General features: G+C 38.2%; 1 protein-coding gene across 1 annotated transcript in view; it reads left to right on the top strand.

Annotated features, from left to right (window-relative positions):
- Window positions 1-21,324, top strand: part of LOC124789624 (serine/threonine-protein kinase Nek8-like) — a 319,457-nt gene that overhangs the window by 149,965 nt on the left and 148,168 nt on the right. The window contains exon 14 of the mRNA XM_047257042.1: window positions 2,820-2,947. Within this exon, the coding sequence (XP_047112998.1) occupies window positions 2,820-2,947 (128 nt within the window). The remainder of the gene's footprint in view (window positions 1-2,819; window positions 2,948-21,324) is intronic.

The following is a 21,324-nucleotide window of genomic DNA, read 5'->3' as shown; positions in this document are numbered from 1 at the left end:
TTTCCAGGAGTGTATATAAAATGGTTGATCACAGATTAGCACAAAAATGAATTATAATCAAGCTGAACTCTGAAATCTGCATTGTGCTAACATTACTCTCAGATTATTTTGGTGTGAAGTAGGATCAAATATGACTAGCAAAATTTCACAGATTGAGTCAAAACTCACACACTGTTGAAACTGGAAATAACTTTTTCAATCTGTAAAGCTAGGTTAAGGAGAACATTGGCACTGTCAGTAATTAGTGCAGATAGTGAATACTGCCATAAGAGCACATGCAGAGGACTCCTAATCGGTGTAAAAATGTTTAAAGGCATATCATGGATACTTAGTGGCAGAGTGAGAAAGGGAATTTTCAACTGTTTACAGTGAACAGTCTCATGTATGGAGTTTGAAATGACAGCAGTAAATAATGACTGAATCTCTCTTACAACAATTGTATCTAGAAATGAATACCAGTATCTATACAGTTTCTATTAAATTTTTAACTACCAAACATGTGCTTAAATTGCTAAGAAACTGGAAATAACTTTTTCAGTCTGTAAAGCTAGGTTAAGGAGAACATTGGCACTGTCAGCAATTAGTGCAGACAGTAAACACAGCCATAAGAGCACACCTAGATGGAGAGAAATAGTAAGCATGTACCCTTTATTTCAATAATGAACACCTGTTCATTGGCTGTTTCCTAAAAAGATGTCTCTCAGTTGATCAGTGATTACATGCTGGACTATGATACTGAAGGGTTGGGGCTGAAATGTGGCTCACAGTTAACATTTCTTTCACTTACCACCTCTTTTATGTTTAGAAATGTTCATTAATGTGCAAAATGCTAAGTAGTGTTGTGGTTTGGCAACAAAAGTTAAACTATTGGCCCCTACACATCTGCATGGATAAGTATATTCACAGATCTGGAGAAGGCAATGGCACACCACCTCAAAAATGACTATGCCCAGTAAATCATTGTGGTGGTCAAACCAAGACCAATGCAATCACAATGACTCTTAACGTCTGGCTGCAAATGGTCCAGAAAATAATGTTCCTGTGACACCTCCATCTTATTATGAGCCTGCAATGGCTCCAAAACTAGTTAAACGAGTAATAAATTGTACCAAATTAAAAAAAGTGGCCAACTGCATCTCAAATATAAATAAACCACAAATTTAAAACATTCACAATGGGTATAATGATAATTTGACTTTACTATTTATCCTGCTACTATTTATAATATTTTGACTGACCTTATCTTAAGATGTCTCCATTGGACTTGGTACCTTGAAGGAAGGAAGATTTCCATTTCCACCTGTGACTGTACTCTATGGTGGCCTGAAATGGTGAGCTTCAAAACTGACACAGTGTGTGTTTTGAGTTGTATATGTTATAATGTTTTCAAGGGTTGATTTTCTGTCACGAAGTTCTCCAATGGAGACATTTATCAAGAAAGCAAGATGTACCGTGAACTTTAATCCCTTGTGCTAGAGTCAGGAGTTTCTCAAATTTGCTGATATGTGAACTGCAGTTTTAATTACAAAATAAGTATAGAGGGACAGTTTTCATAATGATCCTTTATGAAAGTTTGTAATTGTATTCTGGGCTACGACCCTGATTTTTAGCTACTATTTACCAGTAGTAATGATGTAACAACTCAAGTTTCCTTAAGTACCTCTCCCTGACAGTGCAAATGTTCATCCAGTCTTACAAAGTGGTGTATGTGAAATGTGCTTCTAAGAGAAAAATTAGCCATAAGCCTAGCTAAACTTGATCCAATTGTACCCGAAGGAATTTTGCACACTGCATTTCATTTAATAGGGGACCATAAATCACTAATTCTGGTGCTACCAGGTCTTTTCTGTTTATTTCAAACTGTATACATGAGTCTTTGTAATACTGATACTTACAGTATTTGCAGTGAACCAGTTGCATTCCTTTTCAGCTATCATCTGAGCCATGTAGGGTAAGGCTGAGTTTGGACACTTGTTTATTAATGCTTGTTTTACTAATTATGATTATTAGTCCATACTAATGTAAAATTGTAAGTACCAGTTGTCATTCTCTTTTTGTAATCCAAGAGCTCTCTAATTTGTGTTAAAATCTATTCTTGACTTAAGTTTCATACCTTTCTAATGTAAGCTATGATGTTCATTGTCCTTAGGCCACCTTCTGAAGAAGACAAATTTAAATTTGTTGAAACCTAGGTAAAGAATTCTTTATCCATTGAAACTGGTCGGCTGTTTATAATTTTATTATGTGGAACCATTGCTGTTGTGCAGCTATGTTTAAACTACTGCTTGTTTTACTGGCAAAAATTTTTTAAACTGTCCCAGTTTTTTATTCATGTTTTTATGTTACTTTACAGCAGTTTTCCAATCTTTCATTTATTATTATTATTATTTTATTCTGACTTTGGTTGTGGGAGGAACTGCTCTCTGGCACTCGCAAACTTCCCATTCACGTTATGTACTGCTACTAATTTTTCTTTTGAATACCTTGCATCACACTTTTGATTTAAAAAAATTATCCCAAGATGAAGTATCTAGGCAACAGATATTTACCTTCACAAGTCACATGCATCTCTCCTACTTTTCCCCCCATTTCTTTCTTTTCCTCACACTGCTACACAGTAACAACACTTTAATATGGAAGTTTGTCTTTTAGTACAGGTATAGTAATTCTTCTTAAATTTTATGCAAAGTTGCTCATTTCTATCATAATATTGTTACATTCCATCCTGGATTTTCCTTAGTTTCAATAAAGGAGAGATAAGTATGTAGACAAATTTAATACTTAGGTACTGCTGATGATCTTGAACACTTTCATTACAGAGTTGGAGCAGGAGATGGCTACAGTGTATTTGTAAGTGACTCTGGAATGCTAATGACATGTGGAGATGGCACATTTGGTTGTTTGGGTCATGGTGACTGGAATAATTGCTTGCGACCAAAGCTTGTTGGTATGTAGTATAATCCATATGTAATTTCAGTAGAAAACTCTGATGGTTACATCTCACTGAACATGTCAGCAAGCTCTGTTATATATTGCAGGATGGCTGTGTTCAGATCTGCTACTCGTAACTCTAAAAAATCTCAGTAATCTACTTCACCTGTGCATATTTCTCAACCAAATGATTTAGAGATAATTCTTTTCTATCTTTAATAATGTAAGAAAAGACATGTCAAGTTGCAGACAGACACAATTAGACACTTACATAAAGTGTTTGGTCACAGCCTTCATCAGTAAAACAGAGACAACACACCATTTGCATACACACAAGCAAGGAAACCTCATGCACACACAACTGTCAATTCCAGCATCTTGGGTCAGCATTCTGCCTCGAGATGCTGGAATTGGCAGTTGCTGTGCAGTGCTTGCTTGTGTCTGTGAATAATGTGCGCATCTCTCTTTTACTGATAAAGGTTGTGGCTGAAAGCTTTATGTAAGTGTCTTTTAATTGTGCCTGTCTGCAACTTGACATGTCTTCTTTATGGTAAGTAGCAATCTGTCTTTTCCAACACTGTTGATATTCCTATCTGGAGTTTCCATTGTTTGACTTTTCTATCATTGTTTGATTGACACATTTGTAGGAACAGACAGCATTTTTTTTTTTTGTTCTATGTGATACAGCCAGAACAATATGTAACTTTTCTTATAAGCACTGCCACATGAACAAGACTGCCCAAAGGTACCCATGGAGTGAATACACGGTAACGACTTCAGCAACACACACTTCCTCAGGAAGTACAAAAGAGAGGATATACATTTTTATCAAAATGAATATTCATTCAAGAAAGCTATAAAATAAAAATATAGAGCTGCTGACAAGTACTTATCTTGTGGTGGTGAAATTTCTATTCTAGATCTAACAACTCTTTCCTCAGGGAGGAGGAAGAGGTAGGTTGGGGAAGGTTGAAAAGGAAATGCCTACCAGCATTCAATCCCCAAAATAAGAAGGACCAACCTATTGTGGGGGCAGAGGGAAATTAAGATCTATTTACTAAAGTTAGCACAGTGTTTACCCCTGTACTACCTGTGACTAACGTCTCTGACACCTCCCACCCCTTTTCACTTTTTTTTCTCCTTGTCCACACAACTGATGAGACCCAGTCATTTTGGAGTCATTGTTACCTACCCTTATTTTGTAAGCTTCTCTAACCCATCCATCTCTCCTCCCTGAGGAAGGAACTGTCAGTTCCAAAAGCTAGGGTGGTGTATTTTCTATTCCGTCTGTTGATTGTGCTGAAATGTTGTCTCCTGAAGGTAAGTATGGTCAGTAACTCTGTCTCATAATTTAATTGTATATACACATTTCCAGAGAGCCAACTATGAATGTCAGAAGTGATAAATGTGGGCATGTGCATAATACACTGCTGGCCATTAAAAATTTCAAACACCATAAAGATGACATACAAGATGTGTGAAATTGGCATGATGTGTGATACATGCCTTGATATGCAAATGATTAGTGTTGCAGTACACTCACACAAAACTGGTATTATTAACACCATATACTTTTTGTGTATAAGCAGTTTTCACATTCAGAACTTCCATTTGAATGGTGGTCGTTTGTGAGGAGATTGTGTTATGCCTTATGTAAGAAGGAGAAATGTTTACCAACATGTTAGAATTTGAAAGCGACAGGATCATGGTGTGTCAGGAATGTGCTTTATTGTTCCACAAAATTGCTGATTGAGTTGGGCAGGATCCCTCACTATCATGCAAAAATGGAATTGATGGGCTCAGGAGGACCATACTCAACACCATGCAGGGTCTCAACAGCCCCATGCATCTAGCAACTGAGAGGACAGGCCAGCTGTTTGCTTGGCTCTTCAGGATTGTACAGTCATTTTATATAACTTGAGTTAGTAAATACGATTATCTGCAGCAACAACAGCATCCAAGTGAAAAGTGTGACTATAAGTGGAACAACACAGACTTCACACAGCAGCAGAGAGAGATACCCTGACAGTGGTGTGCCCAATGACAATACTGGATGCAGGAATGGCACCATGTCATCATTTCAGGTATGTCCCAGTTCTGTGTAGAGCCTCAAAGTAGACAGTACCTTTATGTGGGGGCTTCAAGGTACTATGTTATAGCCATGCCAAATCATCAACAGTGGGAATTATAACGTCTGAAGAGCAAAAATCAATTGAGGCCAGAAGACAAGCTAGAACATCAGTTGAGCATGTAATCAAGAGTTCAAATGAAAAGAGATTTCCCTAAACCTGCAAATGTCTAAGCGGCCAAATATCCACATGTCAAGCTGCTAAGCTAGTAAATGCATTACTAACATGAGTCAGTGGCTGCCTTAATTTGGCACCTAAGGAACAAGTAGCTGTCTATAGAACACACGACGTGGGTGCCACATGTCGACAGCCATTGTAGCCAGTTTGCTGGCTGCCGACATAATTGGTTGCACATCCTCCATTGCCATGGTATTATTGGCAGGTGTGGATACCAAATCCATCTCCTCTTTAGTGGGCACATAACGGCAAAAGAGCCCAGGTCTATGTCTTAAATGTCTGAGGAGGGAAGAGGGAGAAACTGAAAGCACAGCCAGCAGTTCAAAATGTAGTAACTGTTCTTTGTCGTGGTGGCATTGGATGGAGTGGTTCAAGCTCTATTGGTTGCTCCACCAGCAGTGTGGAAGAGGAATGTGATGTGATCTTAATCATTATCAGGGTGCAGGGGTCCTGTTGCCTCATATTTGAGGGAAATGGGGGGAAGGGGGGGGGGACTGATGGGGTTATTCATACAAAGTGATGACCTGAAGGTGGCTTCTGAAGTGGTGGCAAATTATGCTCCTGTAATGGCCATAATTGATTTCTGTGTCTCATGCACCTATTGTCCCTAACTGTGACCTCAAATAGCTGGCAACCCCTGTACTGGACTATCACCCCTGCTGTCCATCCCAGTTGACATCAAATCATGTGGACCCAAACCAACACATCCTTCCAGAAATGAGGCATACAATGGAACTGCTGAAGGTGGGGGGTAGGACACAAAAGATTAAATAACCCATGGGGCTGTTGTCCATGCAGGAGCTATGCTGGACTACACCCAATTACCATGATGGTGGGTACGTGGCCAAGTGTGAAAGAGTCTCCTCTTCTGGCATAATTTGCACTGCCTTTCTAATTTGGGTCTTACAAGACTGGACCAGCTGCTCTGCCATGCTGGATACCATTGAAACTACATATGGCCTGAAATTCTGACATCGTTAACTGGGAGCCATTGTTAGAGACCAAGGTGACTGGTACATCATCTATGGCAAAAACAGTTGTGAGCACCCTGTGCTGGTGGGTATCCGTGCTGTATAGGGGAAGTTTGACAGGCATCCACCAGTATCAACCACATCTCCCCAGGAAAGGGACTGGCAAAAGTCCTCTTGTACTCTATTCTATAGCTAAGCTGGTTGAGACCACAACAAAAACTTCTGGAGAGGGTTCGCTTGGCTCTGTGGACAGATATGACACTGCACATCTGATATGGGTGCTTATTGCAGGCCAATATACATGCTACTGAGCTAACACTTTCATGTGAGACACTCCCAGTGAGAAGAACGCAACAAGTGAAGGATGCATGAGTGGAGTTAGAGAAATACTACCGTTCTCCATTGTAAGCAACATTACTCCATGAAGTACATTGAGCTGGTCTTTTTACTGAAATAAGATCAAAAATTAGGATGGGCATCCTTAAGAGGATGTACAGACCATCCTGAATGAACTACTTCAGCAGTGCTGCACAGCACTGGGTTGTGACTTGTGGATACCACTGCTTCCTTGGTGATGATGGAAAAATCATGCAGAATCATTTGTAATGCATCATTAAACACAAAATAAACTATAAAACCTCATTTTGGGATCCATGAGCAACCTGGACAACACATCATCAGTCACATGCTGTGTGGAGGGCCAAAAATGGATATCATAAAAATAATTGGTAATAAATAGCACCCAATGCTGCAGTCCTTGAGCTGGCTTATTAGAGAAGCCAGCCGTATGGCTAAACAATGATACCAACAGTTAATCATTCATTACTAAGTGAAATTTTGAGCCAGACAGGAAAATGTGAAACTTCTTTAACATCATAGACTATGGACAGTGCCTCTTCCCTGTTTGGGAGTAATTCTTTTGGGCAGCTGAGAGGGTCTTAGATGCAAAAGCAATCAGCTGTTCTGACCTGTCCACATTTGTTTGGGGCAGTATGGCACTGATCCCATACTGTGATGCATCAGTAGCCTGTGTTAGGCTTTTCTTGAGACCAAATAGTAAGGCAAGGACTGGTGTGTAAATGAAGTTTTAACTGTGTAAAAGCATGCTGAAAAATGTTGGACCAAACAAATTTTACACCTTTCTTACAAAACTGATTGAGAGGTTGTGAGACCCCTGATGCATCTGGTATGAATTTGTTGTAATTTACTGTGACAAGGAATTACTGCAGCTCCTTTAAAGTTCCAAGGGGCAGGCAGTTCATCAGTTGCCGCAACATGGTCATCAAGTAGTTTAATGCCTTCCCTATTTAAGACATGCGCTAAATACTTGACACCAGCTGTAAAAAAAGTACACTTTTCCAACTTACAATGCAAACCACTACCCTTCACTGCCTGAAACAATGCCAGTAAGTTTTGTTGATGCTCTTCTGGGTGGCATCTGTGACTATTAAATCATCCAGGTAGGTTGCACACTTTGGGAATGGCAAACTTTCTGCTCAATAAAATGCTGAAAAATTCCTGGAGCTGATGCAACACAAAAAGATAACTTGGTAAATTTTTAGAGGCCAAATGGTGTATTAATAATGAGCACCCGCTGTGACTTACTATCAAGTAGGCATCTCGCAAATCAGTCTTTGAAAAATAGTGTCCACCAGCCAGCTGCATAAATAAGTCCTCAATGCAAGGAATTGGATAAACCTCCACTTCACTCTAGGCATTAATTGCAGTTCTGAAATCGTCACACAAGTGAATTGCCCTCAGGGTTTTTTAACCACAACTAATGGCATTGCTCACTGACTTGATGCTACAAGCAAAATAACCTCTAAGTCCTGGAGTTTGTCTAATTCAGCTTTAATGACCTCTCTCATGCCAAATGTCAAGTATGGCAAAACTTAGGGGGCATGGAAGGATTAAGCTGAATATTGGTCAGGAAATCTCTTGCTTTACCCAATGTTGGCTCAAACAACTGTTTATGGAGTTGCAAAAGCAACTCAAGGCCATGAAAAGGAATGACTGCAGATGCTAAATTATTGTGATCAGTAATTTAGAAATCATGATATAAAAGAATCCAGCCCAAAAATATTCAACACCGAGGTGGAATTGGATACTAATAATGTTACTTGGCTTCCCACATTTTTATTTTTTACCACTGCAACTGGTTGATCTCTAAAAAGCATATGTTGATGGCTATAGGAGATCACTGTTTTGGAAACTGCTTGTGACCTATTGATACCCAGATACGTAGCCACAATGATCAACAAGCTGCAGCCACAATATCGAGCTGTAACTTAACAGATCATCCCAAAATAAACAATTGCAACTCAAGCACATGAGCCATCTGCCAGATGTGAGCTTGATGTGGAAAGTACATTAATAGAAAACTGGTCAACATTGCGAACAGGACATTGCATAGCACAAATGGTAGCAATATGGCCACTGTGGTTGTTTTTGTACCAAAATTAATTTAAATGCAGACATTTCCACCACTTATGTTAGATGAGGAAACTGGAGAAAGCCCTAGAATCTAAGGAACTGCCCAATGCTGAGAGAGGATGGGCATTACTGTCTGCTACACCAGTCCAAGAATTGCAATGACCACTGTGCAGTTTGCAAGAAAATCAGTCTGTCAGCAGAGAAATCTGATTTCTGGCATCCACTGTATTAAGGTGCTTAACAGGGCATGGTGAGACCACTTATTAACAACTAAAGGTGACCCAGGCACATCAGACCCCAGGAATGAGACCCTGCTGTGTTACCTGACAATTTACTGTGGGAATAACTACAATCCACTTCTGCTACTTGGCATTCATCAACAAAAGCTTCCTGAGCCACTGCAGATAGCTCGTATGACCATACTAACTGTGTCACATCGGCTAGAGAAGGGTCAGATAGCTCTAAGACCTTCACTTGAAATGACTTACCTGGAGCCAAGTGAATCTCCATAAGGTATGCCAAACTGACTACAATTGAACTTACAATCACCAAACAAACTCTGGAATTCCACTATCCATTCCATGTATAACTCATTAACCTGCTTTCATTGCTGATTTAACTTAAGCCACACTACCACAACATGTGATTTATGCTCAAAACATGCAACCAAGGCCATACACAACTCATCAAATTTCAGTGAAGCGAGGTCCATAGCATACAAAGCTTTTGCACCTAATTATAAAGAAAGAATCTCAAAGAGAGTAGGTATGCATTCATATCTACTGGTTGAATCACTTTTCTTACCTTGTGGAAGAGTGAGAATTGTCTCAGGTAGCTGCCCCATCTCTGTGTACCAACAGCAAAAGGTGCAAAAGCCAGAGGGAGCAAAAGGTCCAAAAATCAGAGGGGGCTGGAATCAGTGGCATCTGTTGCCATGGTTGCACTCGTGAATATCTGCAGATGCTCAGCATGTAATTGCTACTGCTGCTGTTGCTGTTGTTGCAATTGCAACTGTTGCTACCATAAATCCATAAATAAGTCCTCCGTTATGATGCAACCCAACCAATAAATGTATGAGTCAGACTCATCACCACTTTACTATATCCTAGGAATGCCAAGCTCTCAGCAGTGGGAATTATAATGCCAAAAGAGAAAAAAACCAATCAAGACCAAAAACACAAGTGAGAATGTCAGCTGTTCATGTAATCAAGAGCTAAACAAGAAGACATACACTTTAAGATACAAATGATTAAGTGACTGAATATCCACATGTCAAGCTAGTAAACATATAACTGACTTGAGTCAATGCCCCGTTCTTGGTGTCTCAGAAACCAGATGCTGTCTCCAGTACACATGATGGAGGAGACATTTCCTATTGACAGCCATCATATCCAGTTTGTTGGCTGATAACATCGTAGGTTACTCCATTGCCATGACATTATTGGCAGGCACAGATACTAAAGAAATAGAACAAATGTTACTAGATTGTATTCTTCACTGTCACACAGAATCAGCAGACTGAATGTTCCTCATGCATCCTGATCTGTGTCAATACAGTGAGTGGTCACGTTGCCTTTGCTTGCACAGCCTCCATATCTCTCACTAATTGAAAACATCTGCTCATGGGTTGCCATGAGACTGGCAAGACCCCACTTACCTAACCAGGTTAGAACCATTGTTGGAAGGTACGAGTATTAAATCTCTCTCCCTGTGTACCATCAAGTACCTACAGATTTCGTCATGTATTCTTCCTGCTATATAGTACCATGTACTATAAGCAAATTTTCATTTTTGCTATATTTCTTGGTGTTACAATTTTAATGACCAGCAGTGTATGTGTGTATGATACAATTACTTACTCGAGAAAGGTAATTATGCCAGTTATTTCAATGGAAGACAGGTAACTTGTGAGTGCATCACAAGAAAAGTAATGAAACAGCCTTACAGAATATTATAACGTAAGGCTATCTAAAGTCAGATATAAAAAATGTTTCTTTTATTGTACAAAAATCACTTAGTTTGAAAATATTGCTGATGGGCTCCTGTACAACAAAAGTTTTAACTGTCATCCAATGGATCACAATTAAGCACTAACCAGTAGCAGTCTATGATCTTGTTTTGTGGCAGTAAAGCTTCTTATTGAATATTAATTTGTCAAGTGTCACCTAAAATCAATTCAGCAATGACCCTACAATTATATAATTTTCATTGTGTCTTAGGTAGCTGCACATATGAACAGCTCTGATGTTAGAATTGTAACACTTTGCAAAGAACACAGCAAAATATTGAAGCAAGTAATCCAAAAAACGAAGCAGCTTTATTATGAGAAAAAGATGATTACATCAGGCAACACAATAAAAACTGTGTGGGGTATGGTGAAGACAGAGACAGGCGGTGCCAAAAAGGAAGAGGAACAGATAGCTCTAAAAATAAATGAGACTTTGCTAACAAGTACTAGTAGTGTGGCAAACCTCTTAAACAAGAACTTCATTTCTGTTACTGGCAGCTTGGGGTTATAAGGTTCGGTGATAGGACAATGGAGTACCTGAGAACAGTCTTTAAAAATAACTTCAGTAAAATGGAAATGACACTCATGTCTCCCAAAGAAGTAGCATCCATCATAAAATCATTAAAATCTAAGTATTCCAGTGGGTGTGATAATATATCAATGAAGTTAATAAAAGAGTGCTGCTGTGAGTTCAGTTCTATCTTAAGTTATTTGTGTAATCAATCTCTTATCAGTAGAACATTTCCCAGACTGGCTAAAATATGCTGAAGTTAAGCATCTTTACAAGGAGGGGGATAAAGAGATACCAACAAACTGTCAACCAATTTCACTTCTGCCAGCTTTCTCAAAAATATTTGGAAAGATTGTGTTCAAGCGTCTCCTTAAGCACCTGACTGCAAATAACATATTGTCCAAGTCACAGTTTGGATTTCTGAAGGATTCTGATATAGAGAAAGCTTTTTACACTTGCAGTGAGAATGTACTTAATTCATTAGATGATAAATTAGAGGCTACTGGCATTTTCTGTGACCTATCACAAGCTTTTGAATGTGTAAACCACAGCATTCTCTTACGTAAATTAGAATATTATGGTGTCACCGGCAATGCTGCAAAATGGTTTGAGTCTTATCTGCATAATAGGAAACAAAGGGTATCATTGTGAAATACCTGTGCAGTAAGCAGTCAGTCTTCATCTGCCTGGGAATTAAGTACATATGGTGTTCCTCAAGGTTCCATCTTGGGTCCATTGCTTTTTCTTGTGTACATTAATGACCTCTCATCTGTTACATTGTCATATGCTAAGTTTGTTTTGTTTGCATATGATACAAACATTGCAATAAGTAGCAAGTCAGGTACAGATTTAGAAATAGCTGCTAATCAAATTTTCACTGACATTAATAAGTGTTTTAAAGCTAATTCACTGTCATTAAACTTCGAGAAGACCTGCTATATGCAGTTCAGAACCTGTAAGAGATTTCCTTCCAGCATGAGTATAACATATGAAGACATGCAGATCGAAGAGTTGACAGTGTTAAATTTCTGGTCTTACAACTTGATAATAAATTCAGTTGGGAAGGGAATACCACAGAATTGCTTAAGTGCCTAAACAAGTCTGTATTTGCTGCAAGAATGATGTCAGATGTAGGAGATATAAATATAAAAAAACTTGCATACTTTGCTTACTTTCATTCTATTATGTCATATGGGATCATATTCTGGAGCAACTCATCAAACCGAGCAAAAGTTTTTAGGGTGCAAAAGTGTGTAATAAGAATCATTTGTGATGTAAATTCAAGAACATCTTGTAGAAACCTGTTCAATGAACTTTGTATTCTAACCACTGCTTCTCAGGATATTTGTTCCTTAATGAAATTTGTTGCAGGTAATACATCTCTATTCCCAACCAATAGCTCAATACATAGCATCAATTCTAGGAATAAGAGCAATCTACATAATGACCTAAAATCACTTACTTTGGTCCAAAAAGGGATCCAATATTCAGGAACACAAATTTTCAATAAATTTCCAGCAACCATTATAAACTTGATTTCAGATAAAGCACTGTTTAAACAGAGTTTGAAAGACTTTTTGATAGGCAACGCCTTCTACACCATAGATGAGTATCTTAACAGAGACTGTTAAGCCAGCTTAAGTAAAAATATCTGTTAGATTTTAGTTTTGCCAAAACTTGGTCGCAACAGCCAGGACTAGGTATTTTGTGTATGATAAATTTATTAATAGTGCAGAGCAGTATTTCATTCTGACAGTGTGTTAGTTCTGTAAATATTTGCTGTTCCAGTTTACTGCATTGTATTAACCTATTTGACTACCTCCTGACAAATGACCAGGGTAGTACTATATTCAAATGTTTCATGATTTTATGTTATACTTTCTGACATGTTCCACATCCACAAGAATCATCTCATTTTTTGGGTCTATGGAATCTAACCTAATCTAATCTAATCTGTGGTCATATCTGGATCATTCCAGTGATTGGCAGAGAATGTTGTGTAGATTAATCTGGTTCACGTGGTTTCAATAAAAATCAAATAGGGGTAATGCAGGAGTAGGTTTAATAATGAACAGGAAAATAGGAATGCAGGTAAGCTACTACAAACAGCATAGTGAATGCATTATTGTGGCCAAGATAGATACGAAGCCCATGCCTACCACAGTAGTACAAGTTTATATGCCATCTAGCTCCGCAGATGACGAAGAGATTGATGAAATGTATGATGAGATAAAAGAAATTATTCAGATAGTCATGGGTGACTGGAATTCGATAGTAGGAAAAGGGAGAGAAGGAAACATAGTAGGTGAATATGGATTGGCGGGAAGAAATGAAAGAGGAAGCCGCCTGGTAGAATTTTGCACAGAGTATAACTTAATCATAGCTAACACTTGGTTCAAGAATCATAAAAGAAGGTTGTATACATGGAAGAATCCTGGAGATACTGACAGGTTTCAGATAAATTATATAATGGTAAGACAGAGATTCAGGAATCCGGTTTTAAATTGTAAGACTTTTCCATGGGCAGATGTGGGCTCTGGCCACAAACTATTGGTTATGAACTGTAGATTAAAACTAAAGAAACTGCAAAAAGGTGGGAATTTGAGGAGATGGGGCCTGGATAAACTGAAAGAACCAGAGATTGTAGAGAGCTTCAGGGAGAGTATTAGGAAACGATTGACAAGAATGGGGGAAAGAAATACAGTAGAAGAAGGATGGGTAGCTTTCAGAGACGAAATAGTGAAGGTAGCCGAGGATCAAGTAGGTAAAAAGACGAGGGCTAATAGAAATCCTTGGGTAAAGAAGAAATATTAAATTTAATTGATGAAAAGAGAAAATATAAAAATGCAGTAAATGAAGCAGGCAAAAACGAATGCAAACATCTCAAAAATGAGATCGACAGGAAGTGCAAAATGGCTAAGCAGGAGTGGTTAGAGGACAAAAGTAAGGATGTAGAGGCTTATCTCACTAGGGGTAAGACAGATACTGCCTATAGGAAAATTAAAGAGACCCTTGGAGAAAAGAGAACCCCTTGCATGGTTATCAAGAGCTCACATGGAAACTCAGTTCTAAGCAAAGAAGGGAAAGCAGAAAGGTGGAAGGAGTATATAGAGGGTCTATACAAGGGCGATGTTCTTAAGGACAATATTATAGAAATGGAAGAGAATGTAGATGAAGATGAAATGGGAGATATGATATTGCGTGAAGAGTATGACAGAGCACTGAAAGACCTAAGTCGAAACAAGGCCTCGGGAGTAGACAACACTCCATTAGAACTACTGGCAGCCTTGGGAGAGCCAGTCCTGACAAAACTCTATCATCTGGTGAGCAAGATGTATGAGACAGGTGAAATACCCTCAGACTTAAAAAAGAATATAATAATTCCAATCCCAAAGAAAGCAGGTGCTGACAGATGTGAAAATTACCAAACTATCAGTTTAATAAGTCACAGCTGCAAAATACTAACGCGAATTCTTTACAGGCGAATGGAAAAACTGGTAGATGCTGACCTCGGGGAAGATCAGTTTGGATTCAGTAGAAATGTAGGAACATGTGAGGCAATACTGACCCTATGACTTATCTTAGAAAATAGATTAAGGAAAGGCAAACCTACATTTCTAGCATTTGTAGACTTAGAGAAAGCTTTTGACAATGTTGACTGGAATACTCTCTTTCAAATTCTGAAGGTGGCAGGGGTAAAATACAAGGAGCGAAAGGCTATTTACAATTTGTACAGAAACCAGATGGCAGTTATAAGAGTTGAGGGACATGAAAGGGAAGCAGTGGTTGGGAAGGGAGTCAGACAGGGTTGTAGTCTCTCCCCAATGTTATTCAATCTGCATATTCAGCAAACACTAAAGGAAACAAAAGAAAAGTTTGGAGTAGGAATTAAAATCCATGGAGAAGAAATAAAAACTTTGAGGTTCGCTGATGACATTGAAATTCTGTCAGAAACAATAAAAGACCTGGAAGAGCAGCTGAATGGAATGGACAGTGTCTTGAAAGGAGGATATAAGATGAACATCAACAAAAGCAAAATGAGGATAATGGAATGTAGTCGTATTAAATCGGGTGATGCTAAGGGATTTAGATTAGGAAATGAGATGCTTAAAGTAGTAAATGAGTATTGCTATCTGGGGAGCAAAATAACTGATGATGGTCAAAGTAGAGAGGACATAAAATGTAGACTGACAATGGCAAGGAAAGCATTTCCAAAGAAGAGAAATTTGTTAACATCGAGTATAGATTTAAGTGTCAGAAAGGCGTTTCTGAAAGTATTTGTATGGAGTGTAGCCATGTATGGAAGTGAAACGTGGACGATAAATAGTTTAGACAAGAAGAGAATAGAAGCTTTCGAAATGTGGTGCTACAGAAGAATGCTGAAGATTAGATGGGTAGATCATATAAGTAATGAGGAGGTATTGAATAGAATTGGAGAGAAGAGAAATTTGTGGCACAACTTGACTAGAAGAAGGGACTGGTTGATAGGACATATTCTGAGACATCAAGGAATCACCAGTTTAGTATTGGAGGGCAGCGTGGAGGGTAAAGATCCTAGAGGGAGACCAAGAGATGAATACACTAAACAGATTCAGAAGGACATAGGTTGCAGTAGGTATGGGAGATGAAGAACCTTGCACAGGATAGAGTAGCATGGAGAGCTGCATCAAATCAGTCTCTGGACTGAAGACCACAGCAACAACAACAACAATGTGGTTTCAACAAATTTCATAATTTGCAGAATTGTCTCAAGAACTGGTTCCCTGTTTCTAGTTGAAAGGAAGACATGAACCAAGGACTTTGACAGTTCTGTTCTGTGGCTAGCTAAGATGTGCTCTCTCAGGCTTCTGCCACAAGGTTGATGACTGTAGGATCCTCATAAATGGGTCAGGTGTGCACTTCACATCAGATGCTGATTCCCAAGTAACTGCCTGGTCATGGGCAGTGAACAACGTCTTTTTTTGATTAAGTGGCCCTCCATCCATTCCAGATAACAAAGCAGTAGGAAACCTGGAAATTAACTGTTGTATTATTTGCAACAAAGCACTAGAGCTTGAAGCACCCCTAGAAGCTGTGGAACTCACATAATACAATGTACAGAAAGCTGATTAAAACCTAGAACTAATAGCAGTGAGATTTTTGGAGAAAATCAAAGAGTATATTGAAATGATAGGCTAATGGGAAATGGAGGTGATATATTTGTCTCAGTAGACAAAAAACTCAAATCGATTGAGACACAAATGAAGCTGCATGCAAGATTGTTTGGGGAAGACTCATTATCAGGGGTAGCCATAAACTTGTTTATAACTGACTCCTTCTACCAACCACCATACTTGTCATCGTGTTCACCTTCTTTGTTTGTTGTCCTCGGTGTCAATGTACTAGTTGAAAAATTGGGGGGTGGAAGTGTAGTATTGCCTACAGTAAATTATGTAGCCAACAGGTGCACATTTGCGTTTCACAGTTCTTTACTTTCACTTATGTCAACCACCCAATAATATACAGTTATATGGTGAGAGCACTATTGTTTAACCTTTGATAAGCCCCATTAATAGGTTTCAGCTGAACATCCACATACTGCTACAATAGTTTATTATTGAACATTTCTGAGCAGTAAGGACGTAACCAAATAGTTCACAGTTATTGAAGAATAGGAAGTTATGTATGGAGCAGACACTGTCATTTTTTAACACATGGCCTAATTGTGTAACCCTTATTTCACATTTAAGTTGAAGCATTGTTGTTGTTCTAACCAACACAGGTTTCTCGTCTGTTACTTGGCTAAGAACTGACTGTCTTGGGATCAATATCCTCACAATAATAGGTGCTAAAACTACACATTTTTCAAAGTTAAATTTACAGAAATTACAATTAAAATTTAACTCATTAAATTAACTGAATACATTGAAAGATTCTATCTTTTCAACAGTTTCTTTTACTATGAGGGTTAAGCCGAATTATTTGTTTAAAACATGAAACTAACGTATATCATTATGCAAACAATACTTTTGACAAAACTTTTAATTATTTTGGAATTAATCAAGGGCTGACTTTGTTAACATGTTTTACAATAGAGCCAAATAGATCCTTTAAGAATACTATTAGTTGTTCCTCCAAATATTTATAATTAGTACAGAATTTATATTTGTTTATTAGCCAACAATAGAAATTAAGTTACGAAACAATCACTGATTTCACCCAATAACAAAAGCATTAACTAGGAATAGTCAAAATAAATTAGAAAATCACTTACATACATAAAACAAAGCACAAAATTAGATATGGTGTTATATTCTTTAAAAATGAGGGACAACCTTTCTCTTTTATGAAAATGCAGATTATACTCACATATGTTAATGGTAATTAATTCAAAAATGAATTTTAAGGAGGCAGATGACAAAACAAAATAGGAAGTAAAAATATTCCAGCTTGCTTAATCACAGACTCACTCACAGATGTAACCAAAAGCTTGAAAGAAATCTTCAGTTCACTGGTACCACATTAAATTCTACAATGCACAGTCATCATTGGACGAGGCTTCAGTCATGTGACAATCAACTGGGATAAATACAGATCATCATTAAATGTCTTCTCTGACAACTTTTGTATGGATATGATATGGAACGATTGCTTTGCTTAGTTGTAGATAACCAGATGGTAGACTTTGGTTCATCAGGAGCATACTTGGGCACTGTAGCCAGTCTACAAAGGAGATCATTTACAAAACACTTATGCATTCCATCTTAGAATATTGTTAAAGTTTGGAGACCCATACTAAATAGGACCAATGTGGGTGCTGAATGTACACTGAAGTGACAAAGTCATGGGATAGCAATATGTACACATACAGATGGCAGTAGTATTGCATGTGCAAGGTATAAGAGGGCAAGTGCATTGGCAGAGCTGTCATTTGTACTCTGGTGATTCCTGTGAAAGGTTTCTAACATTATTATTACTCCATGGTGGGAATTAACAGACTTTGAACACAGAATGGGACATCCTATTTTGTAAATCATTACAGAATTCAGTATTCCAAGATTCAAGGTAGCAAGACTGTGCCAAGAATCAAATTTAAGGTACTGCCTCGCACCACAAACTACACAGTGGCTAATGGCCTTCATTTAATGACCAGTAGTAGTGGAATTTGTGTAGAGTTGTCAGTGTTAACAGACAAACAACACTGTGTGTAATAACCACAGAAATCTATGTGTGACAAATGACAAATGTATCATTTTGGACAGTGTGGCAAAAGTTGGTGTCATTGGACTATGACCAATGTGAGTGCCTTTGTTAACATCAATCAATTGCAATGCCTCTCCTGGGCCCAAGACCATATTTGTTGGCCCCTGATCGAGTGGAAATCCACGCCCTGGTGAGATGAGTCCCAATTCCAGTTGGTAGGATTTGAGTGTGGCATAGACCCCCTGATGCCATGAACCAAGCCGGCCGGAGTGGCTATGCAGTTCTAGGTGCTGCAGTATGGAGCTGTGCGACCGCTAGGTCACAGGTTCGAATCCTGCCTCGAGCATGGATGGGTGTGATGTCCTTAGGTTAGTTAGGTTTAATTAGTTCTAAGTTCTAGGCAACTGATGACCTCAGAAGTTAAGTCGCATAGTGCTCAGAGCCATTTGAAGCATTTGAACCAAGCCATGAACCAAAGTTGTCAACAAGGCACTGAGAAAGCTGGTGGTGGCTCCCTAATGATGTGGACTGTGTTTATATAGAATAGACTGGGTCTTCTGGTCCAACTGAACTGATCATTGACTGGAAATGGTTATGTTCAGCTGCTTTAGGGCCATTTGTAGCATACAAATGTGGAATTTTTATAGATGACAATGCACCATGTCGCGAGGCCACAATTCTTCATAATTGGTTTGAAGAACAACCTGGGCAATTTGAGCCAGTGATCTGGCCACTCAGACGACCTGACATGAATCCCATTGAACGTTTATGGGACATAATCAAGAGGTCAGTTCATGCTCAGAATCCTGCACAGGAAAAACTTATGCAATTATGGTCAGCTATAAAGGTAGCATGGCTCAATATTTCTGGAGGGAACTTCCAACAACTTATTGAATACTTGCTATACTGAGTTCCTACACACCACGCAAAAGGAGTTTCGATATGATATTAGGAGGTGCCATATGACTTTTGACATCTCATTGTATACAAAGAACATGTGCTGTTACAGCATTTCCATTTTCAGATCATGACTCTGTATCTTTAAACTATACAAGTAGGTTCTGTATTGATAATAGTAATATTCCTAAGCCTGTCCCAAAAGTTATAATCACCAGGCCTGTCACAGATGACAAAATTGTTCAGCTCTGTAAGTCCCTTGCTGAGAGAGACTGGTTCAACCAATGTCATGGTGACACAAGTTATAGTCTTAGTGCTGATTTGTCAGGGAAACTATTATTTGAGAGATTTTTTAAAACATTTCTGACACAATTTAATGACAATATCCCCATAAAGAAATGCAAATTAACTGACAAAGGCTTTACAAACAGGGCTACAAACAGACAAAATTCATGGTTCACTAAACAATTATCAAGTATGAAAAACCAAGTTATGGTGTTGCACAATATATGTAGCAATCAGAAAACAGAACATGCCAGATTAGCCTATATAAAATGCAGGAATGAGTATAAAAAAGCCATTGTGGAAGCCAAAAAAGCACATAATTTCAATACCATTGATAATTCTACAAATAAGTGCAAAGCTGCATGGAAATTAATAAATGATGTTGCTAAAGATGTAAGAAGCAAAAAAATTAATATAAGTCCCCAAAAATTCAATGATTTCTTTATTAAATCTGTTGAAAATGTAGGAAATACTATAATCAAACCTGATATCAATTCATCAGAGTTACTTTCTAAAAATGTTTGCAGAACACCAACAGACACAGGTACGTTTATGTTCTCCGAGGTCTCACCTAGTCATGTCCTAAGCATTGTAAAACGGATGAAATCTTCAGACAGTGTAGATATATACGACATATCCTGTAATTTACTAAAGAAAGTAATAGACTATATTGTGTACCCCTTAACATTCTGTATAAATAAATGCATATCTGAAGGATATTTTCCCGAAGAACTCAAAGTGGCTAGGGTAATTCCAATATATAAAAAGGGAGATATGGACTCACCTTGCAGTTACAGACCAATCTCCATAGTCCCAGCTTTTTCTAAAATACTGGAATGTGTAATTTACCAACAGCTATCTGTCTATTTTGAAAAATTAGGAATAATTAGTGAATCTCAGTATGGTTTTAGGAAAAAGTTGTCTACTGTGGATGCTATAGACTTTGTAGTCAAATACTTACATCAAGTGTTTGAGGATAAGGGCTATGCTCAACTCACATTTTGTGATCTAAGCAAAGCTTTTGACTGTGTAAAGCATAAGCCACTCCTAGAAAAACTGGAATTCTATGGCATTAGACATAACAGCCTTAAATTAATAAAATCATATCTTCAGAATCGTAAGCAAGTTGTTTGTGTAGGTAGAGAAATGTCGAGTATAGAGCAAGTCAAGGTAGGTGTTCCGCAGGGATCTGTGTTGGGCCCCTTTTTGTTCCTGATAATGATAAATGATCTGCCGTCATTTATCAAGTCCACCACGGTGTTGTATGCAGATGACACAACATTTCTTCATGCTAGTGAGGATTTCAATAGCCTTAAAACTTGTGCAGCAAAGACAATTGACCAAGCATCCTATTGGTTCAAGGCAAATGGATTCCTGCTGAATGAAAACAAAACACAGCAGATGGTCTGTAGTCTTAGAGACAAGCTTCTGTCAGACGATCCAAGTTATGTCAAATTTTTGGGGGTATACATTGATGATAAATTATCTTGGGGTCAACATGTACAATATATTAGTGGTAAATTGTCTAGAGTTATTTACCTGTTAAGGCGACTTATGGATTGTGTTCCTGAAAAATATGTTAGAACATCCTATTTTTCATTCTTTCAGAGTATAATAACATATGGAATTATTTTGTGGGGGAACTCTAGCTGTGTACATGACATATTAATACTGCAAAAAAAAGCTATTAGGATAATAACTGGTTCTGCATATAAGGCACACTGTAAACCATTGTTCTGTGAACAGAAAATCATGACTGTTATAAACTTGTACATATACTATGTTCTAATTTATACGAAG

The sequence above is a fragment of the Schistocerca piceifrons genome, chromosome 3, assembly GCF_021461385.2.
Source record: "Schistocerca piceifrons isolate TAMUIC-IGC-003096 chromosome 3, iqSchPice1.1, whole genome shotgun sequence".
NCBI lineage: Eukaryota > Metazoa > Arthropoda > Insecta > Orthoptera > Acrididae > Schistocerca > Schistocerca piceifrons.
The sequence above is the reverse complement of the archived record's forward strand: the minus strand, read 5'-3'. Positions and strand labels throughout refer to the sequence as shown.